Consider the following 24905-nt stretch of genomic DNA (forward strand, 5'->3'; position numbering starts at 1 on the left):
ATGCCATCATTATTCAGAATATTCAGAAAATTCATTTTCCCTCATGCATTAATCGTTGGAATATTCTGAAACATGGTTGTTAATGGTTTGAAATATTGACTTTAAAAGAAAGGCGAAGTAATTTAAATAAATAAATCGTAGATAAATGTACAGTTCAAGTTTCCGGATACAGTCGGGTACAAATGTTTTCTCATTTTTTTTTATTTCGAAATTGAGGTTGGATATTAAGAAAATGCAGGGCTGTGTCAGTTTCATTGAAGTGTTTGTCAGTGAAGGGAGCAGAGCTGTCTCAGGGTTTGAAGAGTAAAATCTATAAAGTGGTTGCAGTTAACACAATAATTTACCTAGTATGTACTGCAGGCCACAAATGGGCAGTTTTGAAAGAAACACCTGCCATTGCAAGCCTGTTTCGTATTTTCATTTTAAAACATGTGGTTCTTGGTTTGCTTGACTTGCTTTGCGTCACATCAGCAATGTATTTGAGGTCAAGCCTCTTACTGGCAGCTGATTGGTTACTGGCAGGAAAGAAGGCCAACAAACAAATAAGCAATTTCCTTAATGTAGGCCCTGATATATAATAATGCAGTATTGTAAATTAAAACTACACATTTGAGACATAAATAATGAATGCACTATACATGCAATTTATGAAATTATTCTTTAAGCAACAATCCCTTAACTTTAGATTTGTTGCAGGGTATATGGATTCTGTACTGAGTAGGTATATAGTAGGAGTCCTTGTAAAAGTAAATGGGGCAGTCAGTTTCATAATTGAGGGCACTGACGGAGAAGGATTTTCTTAAACACCGTTATATTCAAATTTCATTCTTCTCAAAAAAGATTCTGTACTGTATTTCTTCTACATAATCTTTCACCTGTATTGATGTAAATAGAAGCAAATACAACCATATACTCTAAGAACTGTTCCATACTTAGCTGGGGTTAAAAGATATTAAGTAATCTAAAAGAACAGTGTGTTTTGCAATGCTTCGTAAGATCTGCTGATGACGGTATGCGACATACCCAACAGAGTCGGTTTTTCAGAATAACTGGTGCAGAATATTGCCTACCACACAGTAAAATACCGTATTGCATTTACAGGTGCATGTAATACCAAGAGACTTTTAGAAAGGTTTTAGAATTTTTTTGGAATGCAGATCACAGTGCCTCAGTCTCTGAAAAAACAAACTGTAAAAGGTAAAGAGGCTGTAGTCTTTCAAGAGTTTAGTTTTGTTCGACGGAGCATGGTATTCAATTAAAGAGGCTGTTCTTGGCTGTTTAACTAAACCACCATTTTTTGGTCGCATAAAACAATATTGTTACACAAATTTTGACACTCAGTATGGTGTAGGGACCACACAACATCATAAGCATTTATTTATTTTATTTTTTTATCAGTCAGATTGTGGTCTGGGGTTGTTTTCCTACAGGCACAGCTGTACTGTTTTACCTTTAGTGGTGCTTTTCATTTTATTAATTAGCTTCCTTGCTTCTTCCTGTGTGCCACTTTAATTCACTTAAAGTTAAGAGGCTTTTTTTATTTTATAAAATATTATGAAGATCACATAACTAATACAATCAAAGCAAGCATGGTGTAGTTAAAAATAGTGCTGCAAAAATTACTAGATTCATATTGAGGTCATCAATGATTCATCGTACTGTTAGCTTAAATATTTCAATTCAGTTCCCACCCCCCACCCGAGGGTTACTTAACACAAGCTGGAGGTTCTGCATTGTTTAGTATTTTATCTCTTGGGTATTTCAGAAATTGTTCTCACTGTTGTTCTAGAATACTAATACTTATCCTAACTTAGATAAATATCATAAAAAATACATACACTTGCCTTTGAGTGGCATATTGTTATTTTTACAGGTATTAATGCAGTATTCAATCGATACAGCTACAAGATTGATCATTATTTCATGCAGCTCTATTGAAAACAGTGAGACTGGTTTGGAGCAGTTGTAATGATTTCCATTACACGAGAGTAGATGTTAAAACTTCATGCTGATTTGAACTCTGCTCTCGCCAAGATAAGCACCAACTAAGACATAGCTTTACAGTAAACTAATGTGATCCATATGTGTCTCCATCCATGTGCATTTCCTTCCATATAATGATGTAGATATCCTTCTGTCTGGTGTTAATGGCTGAAGTGTAATGCTGGCTCCAGGGATCAGCTTATTTGCCTCCCTGGCGCATCAGCACACACAACGGCTGCGATGCTGGCTCCGGGGATCAACCACAGTGTGGCCTCCCCAGCGCATCAGCATGACAACCGTCTGGATTGAGCTAAGTAGGGTACATCTCTGGGGTCTTCAAGTGGGCACCTTCCATCCTCAGTGTTTCGTCGACTAGCCCATGACACCTAAAGCCACAACAAAAGACTTTACATCCAATTTGAAATCGCCAATAGAAATTGACTGATAAGAACTTGCTATATGAGCCCCTTTCACACAGATGAGTTATAACGGCTCAGAACCGGCACTGATGCTGCATTTTGGTGAATTGCCTATACCATCACAGAGCCGTCTTTTTATGCCGTCTCTGAACCACCTTGAGAGGTGGTTCAGAGATGGTACTGAAGCGTATTAACTCTGAAATAATCAAAATAAATCTTGATTACAAGCGCTAGAGTGGGCGTGGATTGAAAGTCAACATCCCATATGACTGTATATCGGGCTTGTTGGGTATTTGTGTCGTCTGTGTTACATATACACAGTGGCTGATCAAGAACGAGAAAGTCATTGGAGACTGGAAGAAGTTAAGAAATTGTTAGCTTTACAATAGTGACAGCTACCAAACACATGCAGCACTTTGAACTGTGCAGCAGAATCTGGGGCACAGGCCCAGCGCAAATCCAGTTAATGTGATCGGGCGACTTCTCGAATTCAGAGGAAACTCAAATCGAGCAACAGGCTTTATATTATATATATATATATATATATATATATATATATATATATATATATATATATATATATAAAAAATCTGATATATAAAAACAATGCATCTGCAATTTTTTGTAGCTGTTGACAGTATATGCAGCAGCTAGAACTTAATACATTGCTGTTGGTGTCAGACGGCTGAATGAAAATAATATTAATAATGCGTCCCCACATATATTTTAATTCAATTTTCCACATGCATATATATTATTAATAGTACAGTTCTCCAGCGGCATTCATTAAAAGATAAGAAATTGATATATATATATATATATACCATTCCTTTTTTGTTTTTTAAAGTAGCTTATCCACGTTATTCTGCGTATTTATTTGTTTTGTTTCCATTGCCGTTACCATGAAAATGATCTGTTGATTTTACAGGTTTGAAAGTTGTACTCACAGGGTTATGACGGTATTATAACGGCATAGACTGTGCAATTTTGTGCTGTGTGAATGGGTATTTTAAAGAATTTTTTTAACGTCTCTGAGGCAGATCAGTAGCTGCATTTGTGTGTGAAAGTGGTAGACGATTTTTAAATGTGTTGGAGCACAAAATACTACCATGAAGTACTGTACTGGGTCACTCAAAAAAAACAAAAACAATAAAAAATATACGCAAAATAAATCTTGATTACAAATTCAATAGCACATAACAGTTTTTAACAGGTAGAGATGTACCTGTGCTTGCCCTTTGGGCACAAAGGGAATAAACTAAACTACAGCCTTTATTTTGTGATTTCCTGATATAAGATAGCACTTCCAGGTGCTGTATGAAAACAGCTGTACTGTACAGTAGCCCAAATACTAACAATGCATTCCTCTAACCGCCTCCACCCATGACAAAAACAAAAAAGGTAAAATTACAGAGTTAGCAATAAGAGTGCCTCGCCTTTAGTTTGATCAGCAGGTTCTGGTTCTTTTGGACTTCTGACTGAGGGATTGCATTGGTGGTGTCAGAAGTCAGTGTCATTAAGTGTTCACAAAAGTTTAGTTCTAATCAGAGTCTACGATAGGGGTTATTATTATTATTATTATTAGTAGTAGTAGTAGTAGAGTTTTTTACACAATGTCTACAATATAGAGCTGGTTATACGCGTGGGACATGCTTAATCATGTAAGGAATGAGAGCGTAGAGCTTGGCTTTTCATTCACCATGGTTTGGTTGTATTGCAGGATATTGTCAGGCTTAAAAATACAGTAGCAGAGCCTTTGCTTAAAAACGGAGGCTGTGAGCTTACACCTGTCCTGTGTTTCTGGTCGAACATGCCGCACTAGTAGACTTACAGATTTCACCTGGTAAATTCAACGTCCATCAGCTCTGGCAGATTCAACTGTACATGCTGAAACGGTTTTCTCCCACTGCTAATTGAAAAAAAAAATTAAAATAGCCACCTAGCTAACAATTTCATCCCGTGGGCTACAGTGAAATGTACTGTCTTTAAATTGGAACTTCAGTGAAGACCATGTGTACGTGAGGACATGAAGTATTGTAGGTAGTCATTTTTAGTTATTTAATCACTTGCAGGCTGTAACCCCCAACTGCACAAACCAGCCAGGATTTTTGTAAATAGCAACACCTTTATTGAAAAGGTGATTCAGTGATCTGTAGGAGTGTTTACTAAGATGCCTTTGTTTAAATAAAAAATTAAGAAAATAAAATGGAACTCACTGATGGAAATGTCCAATTTGATTTCTGACACGTCTCCCGATGGCTTGCACCACCCAGTTTTGTCAATTTTCTTTTATTTTTATGATTTCAAAGTAAATAAACATGGCTAGTTTTGTGCTGATGTTATGTTCATACCTTCTGTAGATACTGTTTTTGTCAGCACAGCGATTGCCCAAACGTTCGCAAAGTACCAGCTAACTTGGGGGGAAAATGTGGCTTCGACTTGCACAGATTCTGCTCATCATACATGCCAGGGACATTTATTAATCAAAAACCAGAACTGCTACGCATCATATTCCACAGGTACAGTGTGTATACTGAGATTTGTTTCCCCTGATTTTTACTGATGTTTCAATTAAACTATTTTTTACTGATTTTATCTCTATTTTAATATATGTAAAATAAACTCTAAAAAAAAATTGAAGATAAAAAAACAAAAATGCGGAACACTAAGGATACATAAAGTATTAGAGTCCTCAGCTGTTTGGAGCAGGGTAGCAGAATGTCTCCTTTTGATGCCAGTGAAAATTGAAAATATTGTGCCGGGTTGCGCGGGGGGGGGGGGATTGGGGGGTAATCTTCGGCTCCCAACCAAATCCTTTGGTGAGCATTCTACAACCCTGATTTGGATTTAATTTAACTGTTTGTTTTAATTTATACATTCAATTTTTTAAATTTGGAATTGGCAGTTGTTTTTTACACCATTTTCTCCCCAGTTTGAAATGCCCAATTTTAAGCCTGGCACACTGCTGCAACCCCTGCGCTGAATCGGAGAGACGAAGATGATCACACACGTCCTCCGAAATGTGTGCCATCAGTCATCCGCTTTTCTTTCTGGCAGGCGTCCGGCCAGTCTACAGGGTTCGCTATGCGAGGTGAGCTGAGGACACCCTGGCCGACCTAAGGCCTCCCCACACCGGGCGGTGCTCGGCCAAGTGCGCTCTGTTCCTTGGGAACTCCCCTCCACGTCCGGCAGTGGAACAGCCTGGACTTGAAACGGAATTTATGCGTTCTTATTCAGGGATTTTTTGTTACATCCAATCAGCCCTCTCCAAAACTGTTTTATACTTGTGTTTTGTACTTGTTCACATATACCCCAAGATACACCGAAAATCTTTTACAGTATGATCCACATATTGGCCACACCTTTCTCTTTGTGGCCCTACATCCTATGGACAATATTATGAGAGTTTAATATTTTTATCCGAATGTCTTAGTGTTTGAAATAAACAGTCCTCTGAGGCTTATACGCAAACTGCAGTTTATGTACTGTATCCTAATTTATGAAGAACTTTCCCAATAGTGTTGTTTTTTTTTTTTTTTTTTAAGATGCCTTTAAGCATGTCAGATAACACAAACTGTCATAATTTAAATGCAGAATGGTTTGTAATTAGAGCAAAATACCAAGAATTGATAGATTCATATTTTACTGAAGTTCTCTTTCTCAAGCAGAAGCATTCTGCAATAAGTAGTCTTATATTGTACAACTTTTCTTCATTAATGCTAATTCTGAAACTCATTAAACACTTTTTGTTTAACTGATTTAATTAATTAAATGTGTCCATTACAGAAACACAACCGTTCCCCACTGGGGGTGGCCCACCCCTCTCCTCACTAAAGTAGATGAGAAGTGAATTAAAAAAAAAAAAGAAAAAAATGAGATAAGATTATGCAACAGGAAGTTGAAAATGTGGTCTAAGGTTGTTGTTGTTCTGACCTGGTATTAAATTTAGATCAATTTAATCTGCTGGTTTACCAGACAATATCCAGAATCAGATATAAATGAACAGCTCAGATAAAATGTGTGTGTGTGTGTGTGTGTGTGTGTGGATGGATAGATAGATAGACAGAGCGATAGATAGATCTGTCATATGAAAATAAAGGTTTTTTAAAAATGTACACAAGGTTTAAAAGATTTAAAAAAATCTTATTTTGTAGGACATTTAGGGCAAAAGCCCTTCAGCTGTTTAAAAAGAAAACAAAAAAAAAAAAAATAAATAATTAAACAGCTGAAGAAGGGCCTTTGCCTGAATAGTACTGAAAATAAATTATTTTTTAATCTTTTAAACCTTTTCTTTCATATGTCTTCAGTTTCGTACACTGCAGTTTTATCTTGCTCATGGCCTTTACTTATGAAGGTGATGTGCATCTCCCAGTTGGGCAGTGAGGGAATGCACTTTGTTATGACAGTGTGCTTTGGTTTAGTCTGAAAGACCAGTATAAGCTTCGTCACCGTATTGAAGGTCATCTGCAGATATATGCTAATGATTTTAATGAGCAATAGCAATGGTACTGTACTTCATTCTAGAAATAATGACCAAACAGGGGTAGGGTGTTTATTACCCTTTTTAACCCCAGTTCTGAACCTTGTTTACTCGGTATTAGATTTCAAAAATGAAAATACTCAACCGTGACATTTTGTATATTGTATGGAAAAAATCTGTAGATTTTGAATCTATACATTTTTTAAAATGCCCACCTTGGTCAGAGAATACCTAAACAGTGTGCGGACAGGATACGTTGATCTGCCCAGGATTTGTGTGCTGTTTTGTTTTAAGTACTTTAAGATCCACCCCTCTAGTATGCTCACATGGAAACTGAGGCTGACAGGGGCATGATGATCAAGGTAACTTCCCTGCAGCAGAGGACTGAATCTTCTCACCTCAGACTTCACAGTACTAACTTCCCCCCAAGTTGATCACCCTAAGGAATAGCGGGGAGTTGCAAGGAAGTTCAGTTAAGTATGAAATATGCAAACCCCCCCCCCCCCTCCCACACACACACCCATGATTGGTGTGCATTTAATTTATAATATTAAAAAATAGAGTACAGTACATTTTACCATTCAAAAACGTTGGGTAAAAAACACAAAGTAGCAAGGCATTTATTTGACAGGACAAATGTTACTGTGTAATTATTTATCTTTATTGTAGTTGTGTTTCCCTTTTCATACTTTACTAGTCTTATTTAAAGCAAATTTAGCATTTATCATCAAAACAACATCTCATTTCTGTTGCTGATGAATTAGATGCTTATCTGAAATATACAAACAGCAAAAAAACCACAACGCAATATGGACAGGATACTTTCAAAACCATGGCTTTCCACTATATACACACGCCTAACTTGTCTCGGTTAATGCACTGTGCTGATGTGCTGGAAATGTGTACAGTATCTTTATTTCTGACCAGTGTCAGGAGCCCAATGGATAGTTACCTTCCCTCTGATCCCTATGATCAAATATGGCTCTCAGATTATTTATTTATTTTAAATATTGCTCATATAGTATAGTAGTGACAACCTTTGTTTACAAATTGCATGTGTAGTTTTGAGAATCATAAGTTTTGTCAAAGATGAATTTTGCTTAAAGACATCTATACTGTTTAGATTGCAGACCACAAACCCCACACACTGGCAGAAGTCTTGCATCTAAAGTGCCACAAAATCAACATTTTACACAAGCAAAGCATGTCCAGGATCTGTTTACATGTTTGTTGATACATTTGGTTAAATATAATTTCTACTTGCTGCCTTTTTGTACGTAATTTGCAATGACAGTTCTGCACTAAGGCTTGTGTTACAGAACACCTCGAGGCATCCACATTCTGTGGTCTGCACAGTCACTACTGCACCACAGTCACGCTGGCTTTAAACACTTTTTTTTTTTTCATTGCTTTTTACATTGCTGTCACTTTTTCGTTATTTTTTAATTGTTTTTCTTATTGTTTGCAGTTAAAGCTGTTCTAAATAAGTTCTCTGAAAATATGCAGAGCCAGGCATAAACGTTTATTGCAGAAATACAGTAGAGGTACCATAGCAGTAACATCACAAACACTTGTGAATGTCCTGTCTGCAACATGTACGCTACTGTGTTTACACAGTTTACACCTATTGCTAAATAGATAATTCTCCTCTTCACTACGCAAGATTTTAATAAGATACACGTTCCTCAAGTGTACCTGCAACCCAAATGTTACCCATTTACTACCAATGAAGAATTACTGGGGGAGATATTTGTTCTGCATTTTATAGAAAAGATTCTGCAATGGTGACTGCCCAGAGAGATCACATTTAATGCTGTCTTGGCAGTCAAAGTTGCAGAAATTCATTTGTGGAGATCTATTCCAGTTTGAAAGCCACTTGACACAAGCAGAGTTTGTGTATTTCCTGTACAATCTATCCTACAGTCTTATGCAACAACAGTAGAGAGGGTTGCTCTTTACAGTGTATATACTCAAGTTTAAAAAAAACTCAAGGAAAGCAAGCTAAAGTTGGGGGTAAGTGAAAGCAGTCAGCAGATAATTGAGGGATTTGAAACCCTAGTTACAGTATTGCACTTTAAAAGCCTCACCCTATCAGGGTTCATTGAGCCTGTAGGTCTCCATCATCTCTGCTCTGCCATTTCTTCACTGCCTTGCATTTCCTGTTCTTATTTTGGTTTGGCAAGGTGCTGTGCTGCAAGGGCTTATGGGGCTGTGACATGGCAGTGTTCCAACAGAGAGAGCGAGAGGAGAGGGGCCTCTGTTTCTTTGGTTAAGGGAAGTTTGGCAGAAAATGTTGAGACTGGCTTTTCTTTTTTCTTGTTTATGTCTCACTCTTTTACAACATGAGTCCTTAACTTTAGGTCAAACGACATTTTTTTGCGTGGGTGCTTCAGTTTCCGGGCCCATTTTCTCATTCGGATGAGATTAGAGGTGTAAGTAACTAATTCCATTTCAGTTGAAGCCAATGCCATATTTTACTGCCTGTTTTGTCCATTTTTTTCCTGTAGGTGCAACACTGTAGAGCAGCCTCCATGTTGGTTTGTATGCATTGCAGTCCCTCGGTGCTCTTTGTTGAACAGGATGTTCAGTTTCAGAGAGATTATTAAGCCTTTCATACAGTTTCAATACAACATCAAGTGGAGTTCTTACTCCAGATAAGAAAGCATGTTGGAACTTCAGTGATTTAAAGCTTCTATTCCTAGTGCATTACATACAAGATCTGGAGTTTATTATGCCCTGCATAATGTCCAGTATGTTTGTTTCATGCAGAGGTATTTTAAAACTTAATTGTCATCTTAGTGACGGATCAAAGATGAAAGTGTTCCTTGAATTTTTGGTTCTTTACCCAACCTTCTCATGAAAGAGATTAGAAATGAAAGGAAGAGACCCCTTTTGAGTGCTGCACCTAGCTACTGCTGATCTCTTATTGGCTTGGTTTACATGCACTTTGAAAATAGACTTTACAGTCATTACTGTGTGATGTTGTCACGTGAATACATCATGAAACAGCAAAAGAGCGTCCTTTTGGCAGGGCGACTTTAAGGGCAGGTCAATCGCTTTCTCACTATAAAAATAACATTAAAAACCCATGTAAACTGGAGCAGGAATCGAGTTTGTGGCTCACGAGGGTTCAGCGGTCCAGATCCAGTTTTTCTGACTTAATTTCATATAATCTCCAGCAGAAAGACCATACAAACAACACTCGCGTGCACACACACACCTGTACATTTACACATCAACACTAGAACTGCCACTGTTATACTCATACCTGTGTGTTTTCTAACTTCTAAAACATATAAAGCACTACTTTAAAAAAGAAAATGAAAAGCTATAATAAAATAAACATTTTAAAAGAAATTAGTGTGTAAACAGTTACATGCACATACATAACTGTAAAAACAAAAGTAGTTTTAAATCTAAAACGAAAGTAACATGATTTCTTGCATGTGTGTCTCTCGCAGCACAGAATCCAGGTTGAGCTGCACCCTTCAGCTTTGCAGTTTTGTGATTGAAATGTTTCTGCTGAAGCGCTGTGGCTAGCTTCAAAATGAGATCTGGATGGAACATGTTTTACAACAATTAACTATTGATGGGCTTCAAGTCAGCAGAGCTAACAGGCTTGTGTGTAAAAAAAAAAAAAAAAAAAAAAAAAAAAAAAAAAAAAAAATAAATATATATATATATATATATATATATATATATATATATATATATATGTAAGGTACCAGGGAGGGGGTTAAAATCCTTCCCTACTAAAAACCTTGTGAGAATGCACATTTGGGTATTATGGGGTTTAATTGTGTAATGGTTTAATTGTTTAGTAATCCCCTGCACCTGATGGTAGTTGTAAATTGGAGCCAGGTGCAGGGTATTTAAGAGAGGCAGCCAGTCTGTTCCAGGCTGCTGTGCGTAGGGAGGCAGAAGGTGTGGTCTGCTTCCAAGCAGTCAAGGTAAAGTGCTGTGTTAAACCTTGTGAGGTGTGTTTGGGTTACAGGTAAACATCTTAGCTGTCCTGGTTGAGTTAGGTTCCAGACTGTATCGTTAGTGCTCCAAGAAGGAGCTAGGTGTTTGTTTGTTTTGTTTAATTTATTTGATTGCACTTTATTAAAAGTGCGCGTCAGCACTTAAATCAATTCCATTTCTGTGTCCTGGGTCTACTTTGAAAGGGGCAACGAACGTGAAAAGTGAAAGGATCGTTTACAATATATATATATATATATATATAAAATAAAAACATGTATTGTAAAAGGTGGTTCTAGTGTTAATGAAATGTAAATGTTCCACAAACACGCACATACAAATATAAATACTAAGTAGTACAACTTGTGGAAATTATATTTTATTTAATTGTGTGTGCTTGTGTTGGAAAGGTAACCAGACAAACAACTAGCTAATGCACGGCGTAATTGAGAATGTGCATGACAACGCATGAATAAATTTCTCTTGTTTTAATGATATTCGGAGTCGTTCTCTTCCTACTTAGTAAGCAGGCACGGACATTTCAATATCCCCTCCCCTAAATGGCTATGAATTGAGTAATCTGCATTGGTACGATGATTTTTTTATTTTTTTTTTCCTAATTCAGAACTGCATAGCAAAGCATTTCCAGAAAAGTACGGCAGACAGGTGGTGAGGAAAACTGTCATGACTTGTGCATGTACACGCCATCGTTGTAGCTTTTCAGATAGTCATTTGATTATATTTAGTAGGAATAGATCCCTTTTAAGAATAAGTAACTTTGTGTCATTTAAATTGTTTTATTTTTATATTGCTATTTATGGTATTTGCAATCATTTTGAGTGGTTCTGGGTTTAAGGTACATTTTCTCTAAATCTGCCTGTACCTGGCTTGTCATGTGACAATGTAGAAAAGCAATTCAAATGACAGTTGCTGTTCAGAACATAAGAACATAACACCTAATGACATGTCCATTTATAATTTTATATATATATATATATATATATATATATATATATATATATATATACAGTACTGTCCAAGTACAACACAATATACTTCTTCACCAACAACTTGACAAAGTTAACACCACAGAGGCCACTGTGTGATTGTCTTCTGGCGTAGAGTCCGAGTCCTCAGTAGCACTCCTGACAACGCCAAGGCTGGCTCCTCCAGCTGGGGTGATCCTGGCAGCGGCAATGCTGCCAGTGGAAATGCTGACAGCGGAGCGAGGTCCTCCTCTCATGGTACAGCTGGCAGCGGAAAGACAATTTTTGCTGGCAAACATCCCTGGGCGGCGTTGTGCTGGCATCCTCGGTCACTGGTTGCTTGTGCGGCTCTCCCTCAGTCACTGGAGACTGGTGTGGACGTGCCTGCTACCTGTGGAGGTGGAGTAGGCGTGTCTCCTCCCGGTGGAAATCGAACCTGTCGGGGCATTCCCATATCTGCGGCCAAGTAGTTGATTACCATGGCTGTGATGTCTGAGAGGGATGCTGGGTGGTGCTACTGTTCCCAGGCTTCCCATTGCTCCCCATCTCTGGCCCACAGCAGGTCGACCGCCATCGAGAGAGCCTCCTCAAAGTTCCCCTTAGGGTCCGTCAGCCAGTCCAAGATCTCCCTCGAAGACACTGGACGCTCGGACTCCTCCCTCATGGGCGCTGGAGCTTGCAGTGAGTTCTTCACCTTCCGGGGACGGACGTTCCTCCCCTTCTTCCTCGGGGCCGGCCGGTGGTCCTCTTCCTCCTTTACCTGTGGGAGGGGGCAGTTGTCAGGGAAGTGCCCCTGCTCCCCACAGATGATGCACTAGCTTGAGGCCTCAGTCTCGCTGTGGTGGGAGGGAGAAGGAAACAGTGCGAAGGTGGGGGAATCCACCGTTGTTGGCCGGAGAGCAATGAGGCGTAGCCATTCTGCACATGGCCACCTCTTGGCCAAAATAGGCTTTTTTGAAGAAGGGGTCTGCCCATGGGCACTCTCCATAAATGTACCCCAAGTCCCCACACTCTGAATGCTTCCAACCGGCGCTGTTGCTCTTCCATGCCCTTGTCCGGCCCGCTTTTCTTTATCTCCATCTTCTCCACTTCCAAAAACACACAACAATTAAAAAAATAAATACAAATAAAAATAAAAAAATAATTCACCCGCAGTACTGGTCCTGGCCTGCTAATTGAAGGCACTTTTTGACACCATATGTGAACAGAAAGGTTCGTGGTGACGTCAGGCCAGGAAGTAGACAGACAACAGTTTTGTTAATGCGCTGTTGAACCGCTTTCTTATAAATAAAAGATTTAAATACAAAACAAAACACAGAACAAACAAAACAACACGTTGGCCAAAACTACCTGACCAACAAAACACTAACCCACAAGTAGTACCACGCTGAGCTATTTTTAGTACAAGTAGCGACTGTTGTTCATTTTATGTTTCTTCCTCCTCTCTCCCATTCTTTCGCCCTGAACAGGCCAACGCAGAGTGAGTGATCCGTGCCTCTATATATGCAGCTGTGCCTGGACTCAATTGCTAATTACTCATTCACTTGAAGCCCGACACTTGAACTAATTTGTGCAATCCCCGTGCCCATATTCTAATACACATTTTATCTGCATGTAAAGAGATTGTGCAATCCCCATGCCTAAATACAAATGTACATTTTAAATCACCCATAAGTCATAGCCCAATTTATACTCTGTGCACCAGTATATATACACCAATAATAACACACCACATACAACATAAAACACAAAATACACACAGGGGTGGGGCACCCCACCACAATGACATTCTGTTGTTCCCAGACCTCCTTAAAATAATTTGTAAAAAAATGCATTTTAAGCTGTGTAAAACCAGTAAGACCTGTTATTTCAGGAAGGATTGAATTTAGTTATGCTAGTTTTCATATTGCTAAAATTATTTCATTCCTCTCAGGAAATGTGTCTTTGCATTTTGTGTAGCACAGGTATATATAATATATGGGGTTCTAGTTAGTGTGGCATTTCCCTGTGGGTTAACCATTTGCATAAGATTTTAAGTGTTTGAAGATATGGATACAAATGTATGCTTAGGAACTATTGGTGCATAATTTAACATAGATGAGGAACTGTACTGTAGATCCCAATCAAGAAATATCAGATGAGTGACATATATTGATGTCCACTCCTGCTGTTTTAACTGTATCCTTCAAACATGCTTTTGCACCTCTCTGCTTTGCTGCACCTGGGTTTGCAAGCTACAGGATCCCACAAACATCTTACTGTGTACAGTACGTTCTTCTAGCTTCAGTTTTTCACTGCTTCATTACATTAAATCTTGTTGGCATTCCAGTTTGTTGATGGAAGTTTTCAGCGTGCAGATACACATCCCACTTTGTCACACTGAACCAAAACTATGATCTCAACTTCCTGCTGCAGCACGCAAAACAAAAATGTAAACAAATGATGTTTTTATTCTAGTCAAATATTTACTGGAAATATCTTTGCGAATCGTTGCTGGCACTACATTGGTAAGTTAAGAAACTGAACCAAACAAATTAATGTTGTCTTTACTTTACAGATGCCCAGAGTCCAGCCTCCTCTTCCTCCTTGAAGAAGAGGAAGAATAAGCCTCAAAGCAGAGGTCTTTTCCACAGCCTTTTCTGCTGTTTCTGCCCTGATGAGTCGGAGCACATACCAGCCAACAGCAAACCACCCCTTCTGGTGGAGGAAAATGGAAATGTCTCAAAAGTAGGCTTAGTGATGGCTGTTTGTGTGCTGTGTGAAAGATTGCAGCCCTGGGAATTGCTGAATGTTTGCACATTGTTGTATCACTAGCGGTCAAAGTGTTATTAAAGTAGACTCCTACTGATCACGTGACCCTTTTAAGACACATTGTGTGGTGAGAAATCCTCCTTTTTGTTTTTCAGTTTTAAAGATAATTCTGAAAGTGTTTGTATGCTGTCAATTTGTTCAAGCACTTTTTGGAATCTTCTGGTGTTTGCAATAATTCAGAGTAGTTCTGGGTTCTATTGCTCCACTGTTCTGTTACTGTCATTTTCAGACCTCTAAGTGCTCTGTCAGCCCCACCTACTTTATAGATATAAGAAGCTAGGGCTGGTTTTGTTGAAACGTCAGTCACATGATTTGAATGAAATGAGGAAGGCTGTTGAGTCCTGGCACTTAGGATTCTCCAGACAAGCTCAAAACCTTGGATTTGGATGGAAACCAGAACCACTCAAAATCACATAAGCTGGGGAAATGAAAAAAATAAAAATAAAAAATAAAACCCCAATATAAATGGCATTTGAAGCTGCTTACTCTAATCAATACTGTTCCTGTGTTCCATTTTGTAGTTGCATTAAAGCTTTAATGTTACGTTGAAGTCTGCTGTGCATCATGAAATGTAATTGAGCAAAACAGAGCATACATTTTCAGCTGTAGAATGAAAACAAATCTGTTTATTGAGTAGAATGTAGTCTTCCTGCATTTAGACACAAACTGATCTTTTCAAATGTCATCTGATATGAGACATCAGGTTCAATTTTAGGGTTGAAAGTAGACCTTAGTACTGTGTTGAGGGGATGGGGCCTTCAGTGAAAGTGGGTCTAATCGCAGCCCATTCTTGGCAATGATGCACTGGATTGCTGTTCTTTCTGCCATCTTGTGGTAAACATGGGTATAACCGTTTTTAAAAGGTATTCAACATTCAGAACCGATCTCAGGAAAAAGAGAAATTTAAAAAACATTAGGCTCTTGACCAATTATTGTTAGTATGGTACATATTAAGATAAATTCTCTGAACAAATCGGTAATCTGAACAGTGTGCAGTCCCATCTGGTTTGGATTATTAACTTAAAGCGAAGGAGAAAATCCTTCTTTTGCATGAGTTTTAGAACCAAAGTGCCAATGCAACTAAGTACAGTGAGTCCAAAGGTCACCAGCTAGTACCCAAAGGGACGGGATTCTAGTGGCAGGTAAGGCAAGTGGCATTTCAAACTCTGTCTGTTTTGTACTTGGGGGGGGGGGGGGGGGGGGGGGGATTTGCATGTTCCTGACATACTTTTTTGTTTAACCTGCAGGCAGTGAAACCCCTCCTTCCCCAAATAAAAAGTCAAGATGTGGGGAAGATCTGTGTGCTCATTGACCTCGATGAAACGCTAGTCCACAGTTCATTTAAGGTGAGTACCTACATTGGGAATTTCAAATGATATCACTAAGTGAATTCCATGCTGCTATAGATGTAATGACTTCTCACACAAGGTTGGTATCCTTTGCAGTGAATGCATATCCCCATATGATTTAGTGGAGGTGGTGACCTTGTGACACACATACACTTTTACATATATCTGGAAAACTGCATATGCAGTTGTAATGTACTTTGGTAAGGACATTGTATAGCACAGGTTTTTGAGTAACCAAATGTGTGAATACATGGAGGCGCCTCTCTCTCTGTCCATCAATGCCTATGTATGTTGTACTTCATATCATATAAACTGTGGATGTAAGTCATTTGAATGACTTTACATGGTACTGGTTGCTCTAATTTTATGTTACTGACATATATGTTCTGATTTACTTTTGGCATAGAACACATTGAGGACTTTTGTCAAGTAAATTGAACTTTTGAAAAATTGTGTTTGGTTCTCTCCATTTAATCAAAGTTAGGTACAGACAATCCCCTTGGCCTGAAATATTAAATCAGCTTTGTTTTTACCTTTGACAGCCAGTGAATAATGCTGATTTTATCATTCCTGTTGAAATTGATGGAACAGTTCATCAGGTAAGTGCAAAATGGAGCTGTGTAGAGATGATGTATACCATATATACCATATTTGTCCTGCAAGTCTCTGTCCAGCCCAAGCATTAATCTCTTTCCTTTCTGAGACGCATGTGAAAACTAGCTCTGCTGTCCAGGTCAGTGTATACTAGCCAGGTTTATCCTGCTTGCTTCTTTTAAGATTTACTTTAGCTAGATAGTGCTGTATTTATTTTAAACAGAAGCATCTGCAGTCAAGCAGTGGCACTAACAGGTACAAAGGGAGCTTCACCTCATAGCCAACCTCAACCCCCCCCCCCCTTGAATTCTGCCAATATGTTTGTTAGTTTTGTAATGAGGACTGATGTCCACTGGGAGCTAAGCTGTGACCACAATGGCAGTAGTATTTTTCTTCACCTGCTTTGAACTCCAGAGGCCTCCAGAGGTGAATGCCATGAGAAATAATAAATTGGCCTGACTCGCAGCTTGGCTCCTGCAGACTGTGGCTTAAGTACTTGGATCTTACTAAATGGCCAATACTGCTGCACTACTCACTGTGACACCTTTAAATAGTTTAACTGTTGAAGAGCCTCAAGTAGCAAATGCAATAGCATTGATAAACTGTACTACTAAGCACTGATTTCTGGCTTTACTGCTACAGAAGTAGCCGAAGTGGCAATAGTTGGTACCTTTTTATAAGGGGGTGACGGTAATAGATCTTTATTACCACTTCTAAAAGAACATCGTACCACAAGAAAAAAAAACAACAACATTGGACATGGACTATACAATGAGCTACAGGTGGGCAACACTGCACTACAAACTGCTTTACTCTTTCAGAGGCTTCATTTTAATTGAAGGACCCTTTCACTGTTTTCATGTTTATGGAAACCACCATCATTGTTTCCCATGCAACTTGAGGACCTATTGGCGTTTCAGGCTGGTGCCTGTTTCAAGTAATCCAGGATAGGCTGGTCCTATCCAGCAAAGCCTATTCTGGACGACTTGGTACAGGAACCAGGCCGATAACTACAGGCTCAGCAGGGTGGAGTAAATGTGCATGATATTTTTATATTCAGTGAGTGTCTTTCAGTTTCAGTACTGTTCAAATTGTATCCCTCTATACTGTTTTATGTGCTGTTGTATACCATTGTCCCTCAACCAAAAATAAACTTGTCATTATTATATCCCTCTTAATCTATCATAGTTATTGAAGAATCTGTATATTTGTAGGAATCATTTGCAAAATATGTGTTGAGACAGATGAATAAGAGGAGAACAGCTGGAGTTGAGGCAATTCTTTCCCGTTTTCCCCCATACTTTGCATGCCAAATATCTTGGCATCTGAAGGGATTAATGTCCTATCATGTAGATGTTTTTGTGACAAAAGTGCATTGATACTCCAATTTATATGACCAGATTTTCTTTCTTACCTATTTGTTCCTTATTGGTAGTAAATAGGTCATATTTGGGATATGACTGATTTAAGCAAGAACTTTCAATGCCACGGGCATTTCCTGGGGATTAATGACCGTCCTTGAAGAGTTAGTAGCTTGAAGATGAAGTCTACAGGCCGTTAACTACAGCTGATTGTCATGGGGCAGTGACAATGGAATTAACATTCTCCTTGCATCAACATAGTTCTGCTCTGTTTTATTTTTATTTATTTATTTGTTTGTTTATTAATTCATTTTTTTTTCCAAATTCAGGTGTACGTATTAAAGCGCCCCCATGTGGATGAATTTTTACAGCGCATGGGTGAGCTCTTCGAGTGTGTGCTGTTCACTGCCAGTTTAGCCAAGGTAAGTTTTAGTTTTGTGCAACAAAGTACATTGATTAAATGTTTTTCCCAAAATATTTCTACGTTAAATATTATTACTGTGTAAGAAACTTCATACATTTTCTATGACATTTTATATTAGGAGGTGGTGTTAAATTAATAGCTTCTTGACCGAAATTTATGAAGGTAAACGGTTGCTAAAATGTACACACATTTTGTGGTTTAAAATGAGCAAGTAACTGCATGAGCAGTTCAGTTACTGTGATGAATAGTTTCTTGCTTGTTTTATGCCATTAAAATTACTTGTTTTTCTCAGAAAACTGGCATTAGGTACCCAAATAATTACTTGTATGTTTCTAACTATTAGGCCAAGTGTCATGAAACCTTGATATTGTTTATTAGTCAAGTTCTGCTACCTGTTATGTGGTGTTGTCATGGAGACTTGGTACTCATCCCTGATTGGTTGAGCTATTGAGTCCTACATGTTTGGGATCAACTGTCCAGCTTAGATGAAACTTAACAGTATACATGGGTACTTGTTACTAAAATGCTGTAGATCATGGTAACTTTGTTATGGTATGGTGTTAATTATATGCGTTAGCTTGCATTACAGATGCTGTTTTTGCATGTTATGGTATGTATGGTTGGGGAACAGTTGTAATGTTCCTCCTATCATAGTTCATCCATAACCATAACTACCACTCAACAGTACTACATTTACAAATACTAAAATACACTTCAGTGACAAACACTATTACTAGTATTTTGGAATACTGTCAATGTTCTTCGAATCGAAGTGTTTGTAATTGAAATCAAGTTACTTTTACTATTTCATATCATAGTTGTAATAATGTGTTCCCCCAAAACATTGAAAACACCGACCCCGCTTACCAGCGTCCAAGCGCCGACCCCACTTACCAGCGTCCAAACACTCCTTTCAGTTTTTGATTTAATTTAATGAATTCCAGAATAAGAATATCTTTCAGCTGTCATACTTTACACCCTACAATAAATATACAGTGGAGTCAAATATAAATATTAGATGAATCTTTCAAGTAAACAAGTCCCTGTGCTGGGTGCAAGTGCAGTACTTTGATACTGTAGTTTCCGTTCCTGTAACCCTCATTCTCTCCCCTTGCTCTCTACAGTATGCAGATCCGGTATCTGATTTGCTGGATAAGTGGGGTGCATTCCGTAGCCGGTTGTTCCGGGAGTCATGTGTGTTCCACCGCGGCAACTACGTCAAGGACCTGAGCCGCCTGGGGCGTGATCTCAAGAAGAGCATCATCATAGACAATTCCCCAGCCTCTTATGTCTTCCACCCTGACAACGCCGTGCGTAACTTTCTTTATTCATTCTCTCTCTCTATCACTCTCTCTCTTCTCTGGCTTTCCCTACACCATACCAAGGCTGTGTATACCCAGTGACATAAAGTGGCTTGGGTGAACCCTGATTGGTTGAACAAGATTCCAAGCAGTGCTGTTTTAGACAACAGCACACAGGTTGGAACTCTAGCCTCATCATTAATTTAATTTTTCTTTTCATTTTTTTTTAACCCAGGTCAATTAAGTCTTTTAGAATGGGAGATTTTATAATACTTCAGGGTTACTGGTGTTGAGAACTTACTCCACAGCTTGGTGACTTGTGTCTAATTGCTTAATTTAATGTATGATACATACTATTATTTACCGAGTTTAGCACTTGATATTTGGTAACGATATTTTGCACAGGTTATTGAAAGCATTACATCTGGAGAAGCATGGAGGAGTCTGTCTGGTATCTCACATTGTTACATATGTAAACTGTTTATCTAATTGTGATGATACCTTATAAGTAGTGTTCAGCATTTCAGTTTTTTTATATATAGTTTATTTACATATATTAAAATAGGGATAAAATCGGTAAAGCACAGTTTTTAAAAAATCGGGGGGGAAAAATCTGGTTTCTCATTAAATTTAATGTCCCTGGTATATATGATGAAGCCACATTTTCCCAAGCTAGCTGGTAGTTTGCAAACATTTGCGCAAACACTGTGCTGGCGGAAATAGTATCTACAGAAGGTATGAACATGACATCAGCACAAACCAAGCCAGGTTTATTCGACTTGTAATCATATAAAATAAAAAATTAAAATTAAAATTCACAGAACTGGGCAGTGGAAGCCATCGGGAGACGCGTCAAAAATCACACTGGACATTTCCATTAATGCGTTCCATAAGTTTACCAACTAAAGCATCACCACTGTTATCAAATATTATGATTAAGATTGACAGCCTTATGCAGTGTTTTAGCTGATGGACAGTATGGTTGCGCAAAGTCACCAATACATACTTCTCTGCAATAAACAGTGGCTGTCCAGCAAAGCACAGCGCTCTGACAATTTCATTAACACAGTCATTCTGTGCTCTCTTATTAAAGTGTAAAAGCCGCATAAACGGATTGCTTGTCTCTCAGTTCACATTATTGTTTTAGTTTTAATGTGTCGCTTATTTTTCAGTATGTTCTTTTATTGTCAAGTGTGAATGTGTACCTCCAATGCAACAGTATTTGCAACGCTGTGCAATTAAGTTTTTCAGTTTATTTTTTGATCAAAGCAGTAGTTACTATGTCCAGCAATTGCCACAGTAATCGGACTTTGATTGGCCAACATAATCAGGTGATAATGAAGTGACAGAGTACCATGTTTGAACGTTATTTAATCCTCTGACGTCTGAAAGTCTGCAGTTACTTACTGCAACATCAGAGTCAAAATAAAACAGTATTTTATCAAAATATTGTATATTTCCTAGAAAATAGTACTGGGGAAATGTCGAATAGACAAAAATCTGGTATAAATCAGTAAAAACAGACATCCAGTTAAAAAAAAAAATCCTTACATTTTTCGACAAAATTCAGAATAAAACGGAAATGCAGAACACTACCTACAGTGCTGTGAAAAAGTATTTGCCCCCTGTCTGATTTTCTGCATTTTTGCACATTTTTCACATTGAATTTGATCAGATCTTTTTGTGGGTTGTAGTAGTATATAGAGGGAGTCTGAGAGAAATGACACCACACTTTAGTGCTTCTTTCATTTGTTTGGTTTGCAAGGTAATCAAACATGCAATCTTCAGGTGTGAAAAAGTTATTGCCACCCTAGTTAACTCAATCCAATTAAAGGGATAATTAGGGTCAGCTGTTTGAATACTTTGGTTAACAAGCAGGGCTGATTTGGGCCAGCCCTGCCCAGTGTAACTTTGACTAACTTTGGCCCTTACCATCAGAGTGAAGTTGTCAGCACACAGGTTTTAGAAGCACATCATGTCACGATCAAAAAAAATTCCTGAAGACCGCTGGAAAAAAAGCTGTTGATGCCTATCAGTCTGGAAAGGGTTACAAAGCCATTTCTAAGGCTCTGGGGCCCCACCAAACCACAGTCAGAGCCATATTGTCCAAATGGAGAAAGTTTGGGACAGTAGTGAATCTTCCCAGGAGTGGCCGTCCTGCCAAAATCTCTCCAAGAGCAAGGTGTAAAATCAACTAGGAAGTCAAAAAGAACCCTAGAACAACATCCAGGGATCAGCAGGCCTCTCTTGCCTTGGCTAAGGTCAGTGTTCATGACTCCACTATCAGAAAGACACTGGTCAAAAGTGGGATTCATGGCAGAGTAGCAAGGCAGAAACCACTGCTCACTAAGAACAACATGATCCTCAAGAGTTCTGGAACAATGGACAGATGAGTCAAAAGTGGAACTTTTTGGCCAGCATGGGCCTCGTTATGTCTGGCGAAAACCAAACGCTGCGTTCCACAGTAAGAATCTCATACCAACGGTCAGGCATGGTGGTGGTAGTGTCATCATTTGGGGATGCTTTGCTACATCAGGACCTGGACGACTTGTCATCATTGAAGGAACTATGAATTCTGCTCTGTATCAAAGAGACAGGAGAATGTCAGACTATTCATCCGTGAGCTGAAGCTGAAGCGCAGCTGGGTCATGCAGCAAGACAAGGATCCGAAACACACAAGCAAGTCTACATCAGAATGGTTGAAGAACAAGAAATTTAAAGTTTTGGAATGGCCTAGTCAAAGTCCAGACCTAAACCCCATTGAGATATTGTGGCAGGACCTGAAACTAGCAGTTTATGCTTGAAAAGCCACAAGTGTCACTGAGTTGAAGCAGTTCTGCATGGAGTTGGCCAAAATTCCTTCACGGCGCTGTGAGAGACTGATCAATAACTAGAGGAAGTGTTTGGTTGCAGTTATTGCTGCTAAAGGTGGCGTAACCAGTTATTGAGTCTAAGGGGGTGATTACTTTTTCACACAGGGGCATTGGGTGTTGCATAACTTTCTTTAATAAATAAATGAAATAAGTATCAAAATGTTGTGTTATTTGTTCTCTCAGGGTCCTTTTTTATCTAATATTAGATTTTGGTTGAAAATCTGATAACATTCAGTGTCTGAAATATGCAAAAAAACAGAAAATCAGACGGGGCAAATACGTTGTCACAGAGTAGGGCTGCTTATTACAATGGCAGTCAAAATAAAACAGCATTTTAATCGAAATAGTGTATTTCCTAGAAAATAGTAACAGGAAAACATTGACTAAGATAAGACATAAATTGGGTATAAATCAGTAAAAAAACGACATCCATTTAAAAAAAAATAAATAAATAAATAAAAAAAATTCTGCAATTTCTCGGCAACACTACTTGTAAGGACACACTCGGGGGTCCATCGGTTTGTGAAAAGGTTGTATCTCGGAGGGAATTGTTATACTACATTGTAGTAGCTTTATTAACATCTGGGCATTACAAATGAACAATGTCAGGAACAGCAGCGTGTCTAAAACTCCACAGTATGGTAATGCACATATACTGTACAAAGAATCAGTGACACTTACTGCAAACAAAGTGCTAAAACAAAGCATTGTAATGAGTCATATGGCAATTTTACAAAACAACCTGAGACGGAAATGGAGTTTAAATAAACGTGCACAGAAACTAGCTTCAGAGGTCAGAAAAAAGTATTGTTTCAGCTTTTTAATGGTACAATAGTTATTAATTTTCTAGTTAGGGAAGTTAGTTTTTATGTGACGGGAAACTCAATTCTGAAACGCACCAGCATTTTTTTTTTTTTTTTTCCTAATCTAGAATTCATCCATTCTGTTCAGCTAAGAGCTGAATTTTCTGTTTTAGACCCATAAAAAAAAACGTGCATTGATCAGTTTCCATCTGTTCCATTCAGTTGGTAAATAACACATGCCAGAAGTCCATTGGTTAATATCGGGTATTATTATGGATCAGATACGATTGGCTCTGCTGTACTATAGAAACTATTATTTAAAGTTCCAGAATCTGGGGAATGGATGGGGATGTGTCATCGTTTACAAACCTACCGGAAAATTACTTTTGAGTGACTGGACTGTTGCTTATCTGAATATCTGTACAAACGCATACATAAAAGATACTTAAAACTACTGAATTAAAAGATATTCAGTAGTATTAAAAAGGAAACCTACTCTTTCAGTGAGGAATGTTTGCCAGTGTCTTTTATATAGCTGTCAGTAACTGTCACGATGGACAGCACACAGCAGCTTGAGACTGATGTGCTTCCGTGTACAGTAATGCAACAATTACCGATCTTTCACAATTAAGAGAATCAAGTAATGATTAATTTTTTTTTATAAAACTAATAAGCAATTAATCGAAATTTTCCTCCATCAGTGTAGATGAGTATATAGACCTTTCATGTGATCTGTATCTATAAAAACTTTCCTGCAACATGTATTCTGCCTATACTGTTCCTATAAAAAAAAAAGAAAAACTACATTCTTGCAATTTCCTTGTTCCCTGTAGGTGCCTGTAGTTTCCTGGTTTGATGACATGTCCGACACAGAGCTGCTCGATCTCATCCCTTTCTTTGAAAGACTGAGTAAAGTGGATGACGTCTACACAGTACTCAAACAGCAGCGGACTATAAGTTAGCAGAACGGCAGGGCTGTCTGGATGGGGAGGGGCTGGTGGGCACAGGCTCCACCCTTTCTTCTTCTAACGAAGAAATCAGAACTACCCTTTTCTTCATGACCTACACAGAATTCCATTCACAGAAAAACGTGGCAGAAAAGCTGAGCTGATGCAAGTTTGGAAAATGGGGGTGGTGAAGCACTTCAGGAAAAAAAAATGTATAGAACATTTTTAACACTTGAGTACGTGTTATTCACTATTTTCAGTTTTTATTATTATTTTAAGAGATGAGGGTTGGGGGATGGTTCTGTCGTATTAAAGGAAAAATATACTGTAAGAAACGTGACCAAATCTTCACAGCCAATTTAAAAAAAATAATTTTAAATTTTTTTTATATATATATATCTAGATATATATATATTAATAGATGATATATGTATATCATATATATATATATATATAATATAACATATAATATATATAATATATAATATATATATATTATATATATATATATCTATATATATATAATATAATATATATATTATAGAATATTATATATATATATATAATATAATATATATATATATATATTATATATATATATATATATATAAAAA

At 38.1% G+C, this 24905-nt stretch overlaps 1 protein-coding gene across 1 annotated transcript in view; it reads left to right on the forward strand.

Moving 5' to 3' along the window:
* Positions 1-24384, forward strand: part of LOC121322069 (carboxy-terminal domain RNA polymerase II polypeptide A small phosphatase 1-like) — a 28331-nt gene extending 3947 nt beyond the window's left edge. The window contains exons 2-7 of the mRNA XM_041261564.1: positions 14386-14555; positions 15887-15985; positions 16531-16587; positions 18273-18365; positions 19492-19677; positions 24178-24384. Of these exons, the coding sequence (XP_041117498.1) occupies positions 14386-14555; positions 15887-15985; positions 16531-16587; positions 18273-18365; positions 19492-19677; positions 24178-24306 (734 nt within the window). The 3' untranslated portion in view covers positions 24307-24384. The remainder of the gene's footprint in view (positions 1-14385; positions 14556-15886; positions 15986-16530; positions 16588-18272; positions 18366-19491; positions 19678-24177) is intronic.
* The last annotated feature ends 521 nt before the right edge of the window (positions 24385-24905 follow it).

The sequence above is a fragment of the Polyodon spathula genome, chromosome 10, assembly GCF_017654505.1.
Source record: "Polyodon spathula isolate WHYD16114869_AA chromosome 10, ASM1765450v1, whole genome shotgun sequence".
NCBI lineage: Eukaryota > Metazoa > Chordata > Actinopteri > Acipenseriformes > Polyodontidae > Polyodon > Polyodon spathula.